The 6,523-nt window shown below is 41.9% G+C and overlaps 3 protein-coding genes across 3 annotated transcripts in view; 2 read left to right on the top strand and 1 right to left on the bottom strand.

The window, feature by feature from the left end:
- LOC113213539 (ras-related protein Rab-23) overlaps positions 1–1,475 on the top strand; it is a gene marked incomplete at its 5' end in the record, with an annotated part of 2,530 nt that extends 1,055 nt beyond the window's left edge. Inside the window, 3 exon segments of the mRNA XM_052266378.1 lie at positions 485–727; positions 812–990; positions 1,105–1,475. Coding sequence (XP_052122338.1) covers positions 485–727; positions 812–990; positions 1,105–1,229 — 547 coding nt within the window.
- A 284-nt stretch (positions 1,476–1,759) lies between these two features.
- On the bottom strand, positions 1,760–4,080 carry LOC113213547 (BAG family molecular chaperone regulator 2). Its single transcript, XM_026432662.2, has 3 exons — positions 3,674–4,080; positions 3,391–3,503; positions 1,760–3,305 (listed from the first exon to the last, which is right to left on the bottom strand). The coding sequence occupies exons 1-3, from the start codon at positions 3,903–3,905 to the stop codon at positions 3,084–3,086; spliced, it is 567 nt and encodes a 188-aa protein (XP_026288447.1). The 5' UTR covers positions 3,906–4,080; the 3' UTR covers positions 1,760–3,083.
- A 320-nt stretch (positions 4,081–4,400) lies between these two features.
- LOC113213529 (syntaxin-7) lies at positions 4,401–6,470 on the top strand. The gene is made up of 6 exons (XM_026432639.2): positions 4,401–4,563; positions 5,014–5,319; positions 5,400–5,565; positions 5,670–5,937; positions 6,020–6,102; positions 6,201–6,470. The coding sequence occupies exons 2-6, from the start codon at positions 5,024–5,026 to the stop codon at positions 6,294–6,296; spliced, it is 909 nt and encodes a 302-aa protein (XP_026288424.1). The 5' UTR covers positions 4,401–4,563; positions 5,014–5,023; the 3' UTR covers positions 6,297–6,470.
- The last annotated feature ends 53 nt before the right edge of the window (positions 6,471–6,523 follow it).

Here is a 6,523-nt window from a genome sequence, read left to right as displayed (position 1 = left end):
GGGGGGCTCCTCCCTGAGGCCCGAGGCCCTCGTCGAAGGAATTCCCTCCTCGCAATTAGCCGAGTGGTGGTCGAAGTGGGGCGTCGCGCGGCTGGCTGGGCCGCGGGCTGGGCTGATGACTCGTGTGAAAGTCCGTCAATACTCTGCGGCGGGACCCTCCGGGGCCCACCGGGACCCACCGAGGCCCACCGGGACCCACGGCCCGTTGGGCTCAGGATGGATTACCTCGTTAAGGCCGTATGGACGCACGCCATGTCCTAGTACCCGAAGGGTACTTCACTTTCAATTCAAAGCGTACGCAATCTTTCTGCTTTTTCTTGATTTCTCTGAATTTTAGTGATTATTAATTTTGTCAGATTTTCCCTGATTTTTTTTTGGAGGGGGGGGGGGCGGATGTTCTCTAATTCTTTTTTAGTGAAGTACCCTTTGCTAGGACCCCCTAAGCGGCCCCATGACTCACAGCGGTCTCGTATCCTTGTTGCAGGCTGGACGGAGAGGAGGTGCGCCTCATGCTCTGGGACACGGCGGGCCAGGAGGAGTTCGACGCCATCACCAAGGCCTACTACCGGGGCGCGCAGGCGTGCGTCCTGGCCTTCTCCACCGTGGACCGCGACTCGTTCGAGGCGGCCACGTCCTGGAAGATGAAGGTGGAGGACGAGTGCGGGGACATCCCCACCGTGCTGGTGCAGAACAAGATTGACCTGCTGGACCAGAGCGTCGTCGACCCGTACGTTGTTGTCGACTGGGTATAGTGTGGGTTCTGTGAATCTTGGCCCCGGATTTCCAAACGCCCTCTTTTGCCCCGCCACAGGGAGGAGGCGGACCTGCTGTCCAGGGCGCTGGGCTGTCGGCTCATCCGGACCTCCGTCAAGGAGGACGTCAACGTCAACGCCGTGTTTCGGCACCTGGCCGCGTGCTGTCTCCAGGAGATGCGGCAGCAGGACGACGACTACGCCATGAACGGGAACGGGCTGCACCCGCTCACCATCAGTACGTCCATCGTATCCATACTCCACATTTACCCGGCTATCTCTCCCGTGACGTTTCATGCCCCCCCCCCCCCCCTGCAGGAACGTGACTAACGGCGACCATTGTCTGTTGCAGGTGCCTTCGGACCAACCAATCAAAACGGAAAGTCTCATCAGAATGGGACGATAATCCTACGTTCCGGGAAGCCCAGAAGACATCGCAAGAGAAATGTTCTAAAGAACGCTTGCCGAATTTTATGATGATGGTGCTCATTTTCAGTGCTCAGTGTGTATGCGTAGTTGTGAGTGTGAGAGAGTGTGTGCATGTGTGTGTGCGTCCTGTGTTAACTTCATAGGTTCACATGATGGGCCAAACGTCATGTAGTGTCATGCATGAATTGTGGTCCATTCCTCATTGTGATTGCTCTGGATATTTTTAAGCATGTTGTACATTGTCTGTTTCTTTGATACATATCTGGATATAAATGATTATTGGTAAAGTTGTCATTGATTTGTTACTCTTATATACGTACCTGACTCGACTCAAGCCTCCAGAAGTATAGATTAGTTATATGACTTCTAATTAAAATTCCATCTACTTAACTTTTAATTGGTGTAGACAGTCTCTTCAGCTCTCCCGAGCCTATACACCTCCTTGCCCTAAACCCAGTTGCATCCAGCGTGCCCCCTATGGCGTGTAAAATTAGGCATGTGTAAGATTATATCAACAATCTCACTGCCTGCCACAGTTCTTGTGAGATTTTTCAATGTAAGAGTTACCACAAACTAAATTCAATAAAGTTTCATATTTTTATTTTTATGAATTAAATATGAACATAAAAGAGAAAAGTTAAGATTAATGCAAATTCAGTTAAGAAGGGCAACATTGAGTCCTAATCTTATAGAAACAAAGGCCATACAAATTGAATTCAACCATGTTCAAAAACAGAACAGCATCATGGTCGATGGTCAGCATAATAAACGAGAGAGGTAGATGAAATAGATATGTAATACATACAGCCTCTTGTGAAATGCATCATCTAGATAAATAAGTGGGCGAACGGAACATATTGCAAACGCTATTAAACACAACTTAATCAGAGAAGGAACTTATTCCTGAGCTGTGTATAAAAAGACTAGGACCACCAAACTATACTACTTCTACATGAACACAAAAATTGAGTTGCTCTAGAACCAACACCCTCCTACTTGACGGCCACGGCCAATTCTTCATGGTCATTTTAACTAACTTCCACAGGTATCACAGAACAAAAATCTTCAAAATTACACTCACAATGAAAGAGAAAGATACCTAGATAAATCACATATTAACACAGTTATTGAGAAAATCTCCCAGTTATATTAGAGAATATAAATCGCTAGTAAGAGGAGTTAAATTTAATCCCTTCACAATCAGAGAGCAAACAAATTCTTATTTCCATTTGCTGACCAATTATAAATACCATATTTATCAGTCTGTGCTTCCTGAAACAGAACAAAATAAGTGCTTTAGTTGAAAGCTTACAGGTTTTTTTTATTCATAGAGCAAGAGAGAAAACAAGATCTCTTTTTGCCTTCAAAGAGAGTTTTGGACCCATTGAAATTTTAAACTGGTCTGCAATACCATTCAACACCAATACCAACACTAACATTACCAAATGATTTGGGTATTGACCTAGTTTTACTTAACTTAACAAAAAATTAAAGAAACAGAACACTCAAACAATGAAAATTAAGAGGGTGAACTATCTTAACATAGTGGCTAAAGATCACACGAGTCATTGATATTTATCACTCAAAATTATTAATAAGTTAGATATGTAGTAATGGAATTATTTCTTTAGCAATACAATGATTAGCCCTTTTAACACAACCCTACAAAATATGAGAACAAGGCTGGTGTAAATTAATTCTCACAATATTTAAGAAATTGGAAAATAAAAGCAAAGCACTTTTTGTGAGCTTAGAGAACTAAAACAATGGAAGAAAACAGCTCAGCTGAATTTTCAGCATTTCAAATGCAATTGAAAAGCAGTTACATGTCCAGCACTCACAAAGAAGGAGATAGCTGATCATGATATTCCAAATGCAATGGATTAAGAAAATCTATCAATTTTAGGTATTCTTGTCTATGTAGTTCAGTAGACCTTGCAACCGTTTTTGAATATGTTTCTGATCATCAACAGAACATGCCAGTACAGTAGCTTCAAAGGTTTTATCAGTAACATCCTGCTCCACAGAGGAAGAACAAGCATTCAAATATGTGAGGCACTGTTGTCGAGAACCACCAGGGTCTGCTCGAAGCTGTACCACCAATGCATCTATCATGCTGTTTACCTGTAGGAAAACAAATAGTCATTTTATTATTATGAATATTTATTTGATGGAAAAGGAATGTGTTTCAATCAAATAGAAAACTAACCACATGTAGAGACTCCTCCTGAGCTTCATCCCTTTCAATTTTCATGGGCACCTCAACAGTCAGGCATCTAGAAGTAACTCGATCAGCGTAACGGAGGACATCTTCACGCTCTCCTGCAATTAGAAAACAAAGAACGGTACAGTACTGAACTTTCTGACTTTAGAAAGACACATGTATATTGTAGTATTAGCCTCATAAAAAGGTGAAATGTAAATTGGCTAAAATTTAGATAATATCAAAGTGTTCATTGCGCATAAAGAATTTACTATTATAAATGACTTACCAGCACCTAGATTTTGAAGCATGTCAGAATTGCGTAGGGCAACAAGAGTAGTCAGAACCTTATCCTTCTCTTCCTCCAGGCGACAGGCTTCTTGTCGAAGACGCTCGACCCGCAGTTCAATCTTGTCCAAAATGTCCAGCATACGCTCTTTAGAAGATTTATCTGGGCTCCCCGGAGCCGACTCGACCAAAACCCTGGGGCTCGAATCCTGACAATCTACCTCCATTTCCATGGCGATAATTGGACCAGCACGTGAGCAAAGGGACTCTCTGCAGCAGCCAAGAAACCTGTAAATGTTCCTGACGGTTCGCAAGGACTGTCAAATGTCTGCGTGCTCCCCGCAACAAAATAAACAAGTTTCTGTCCAATCGAAGGGAGGAGCGAGGTTAAATATGGGAAGGGAGGAAAGGGAAGGGGGAGGGGGGAATTACAGTAAAAGTTTTGAAATAGCCTCGACTGACCTGCAGCGAGGCTATAGGGAAGTATATGACAAATTTACGTTCACAGTTTCCAGTAAGACTCGACGACAGGCTACCTTTTCCAATACACACCATCAGAACAGTGTGCTTGGTTGAATTTTACATGTAATATATCAGCTGCCGAGGAAAATATCCGCAGAAATTTCCAATCGGTTATCTTCAGATAGCAGTTGTTCCGATGTCCGCCACGCCAGGGGGGTCGGAGGCTAGCTCCGGCTGACTGGAGGTGGAAGGGGGCGGAGTGGGGGAAGGGGGAGTGGGGGGCTGAATCAGCCCATCTTCCGTCAAGTTGTAACAAGAACAAGGAGTGAGTCGAGTAACTGCGGTTCCTGGAAGCTGGTGTTTTCGGCTCGTCCCAGTCTGCCTGTACATTTATCCTCTCAAATTTGCATGACAGTGATTGTTCGTCAGGTAAGTCAAGTCTCTAGTTTTCAGCCCATGCACTCTCCTGGAACCTGGAGGTCTTTGTGTTGTCAGAACCCACCTATCGTTCGGTTACATAATAAGTACTTCTTATCAATTTCCTGGAGAATGACATCAGTATGCAGGGATAGTAGTCAAACCATCTTTTTACAGTTGTCCTGGATTTTCTCTTTGATGGTATTTATTTATTGCTAATCTGACACTTAACCCATCCTTTCTGTTACCCAAATAGTACTAAATATAATGTTACACTAATGAGTATGGTCATCATGCATTACGTTTCATTCTTTTATAATAGTAATCATACACTTACATATAAATCATAAATATTTTTTGTTAGAATTTTACATATTGCTGGAACTTGTATTCACTAGCTTTCAGTCTTAGTTCCAAGTTATTGTAATTTTAAAAGTCATTCCTTGTCTTGTTTGTTTACAGGGCCAAGAAAATGGATCAAGGCTTAGCAGGGAGTGGTAATCAGCGACGTTATGGAGCAACAGACGGAGTACCGGCTGTTTCCTTTGCTGGGGGACTTGCTCAGAGTGGACTGGCTGGAGGGGGTCTTGCAGGTGGTGGTCTAGCAGGTGACAGTAATGTATCTCAGTTCAGTCCAACTGAGTTGTTTAATCTCTGTGAAAACATAACAACAAATATTTACAAAATTAATAATGGGCGGAAAGAAGTAGAACGGGAGTTGCGCTCCATTGGTACTTTTAAAGATACTCAAGGCCTGCGAGATCAGATGTATGTATTGTATTAATTTACTATCTAAAGTATTTAGAAAAAAGTTAGGATTGAGCCCTTTATTACCGTTTTCCTTACAGACATAATACTCATGTTAGTTGCAATGAGTTAATTAAGCAAACAACACATGAGTTAGCACGTCACACTGAAGTTGTCAGGCGAGGAAACAGACAGCAGAAATTGCAAGCAGAGCGTCTTAGGGAAGAATTCTCCCAGGCTGTCACGAACTACTGCAGTGCTCAAAAGGTATAGATTGTCCTCCTATAATTTTTATCTTGTGAAAGGGAAACTTTTTCAATGAAAGTAAGAAGTCAAACTTGAGGTTTTCAAACATTTTTTTCTGTTTTTAGCAAATATCTGAGAAAATGAAGCTACACATACCAGCAATTGTTCCTGGAAGCCCTGATGTTGATGCTACTGAGGATGAATCAGAGCGACTACTAGCGATGGAAAGAAGGCAACAAGAACAAAAGCTAAAGCAGCGAGAGCTTGAATTTGAATCTGGTTTGATGGAAGAGCGAGTGCAACGAATTCAAGCAATTGAGAATGATATTATCGATGTCAATCAAATTATGAGGGAATTAAGTGCTATGGTGCATCAGCAGGGTGAAACTGTTGGTAAGTGAAAAAGTGCACGAATTTTTGTTTTCACTTTGAAAAATTGTTATTTAATATTAACTAATCATGATTGTAAATACAGGTTCCATTGAAGATAACATTGAAAATGTTCATGGTAATGTTGAATTAGGAAGACAAGAACTTCAGAAAGCAGCTGGATATCAAGTAAGTCAAATTTGTTTGTTCTCCTTCCAAGAGGAGTTTTCATTTGTGCCATTCTCTTAATTTATAAACACAGTCTAATATGACCCCTTTATTTTCAGAACAAGTACAGACGAAAAATACTTTGCCTCTTGGTCACTGCAATTATTATTGCCACGGTTCTGGGAATCATTATCTACGTATCAGTGAAAAGATAAATTAAGTTTTTAATTATTCTCCCCAGCTCTTCATGTTTGTGAAGAGAAGGGTTGTCCTGGAGAAAGAAGCAGGAATGGTGCCTATTACTAAATTTAAACGTGATCAGTGTAGATCAGAATATACCTAGTTATATCTTTATTTACCTAATAATCAGAATTTGAATTGACTGGAAATGCAATGATCTGTGCCTCACAATTTTGGTTGAGCTCATATTTTATGAAAGTAA

The sequence above is a fragment of the Frankliniella occidentalis genome, unplaced genomic scaffold (genome assembly GCF_000697945.3).
Source record: "Frankliniella occidentalis isolate FOCC.00 unplaced genomic scaffold, Focc_3.1 Scaffold38, whole genome shotgun sequence".
Lineage (NCBI taxonomy): Eukaryota > Metazoa > Arthropoda > Insecta > Thysanoptera > Thripidae > Frankliniella > Frankliniella occidentalis.
Note: the sequence above shows the minus strand (reverse complement) of the source record. Positions and strands in the feature narration are given on the sequence as shown.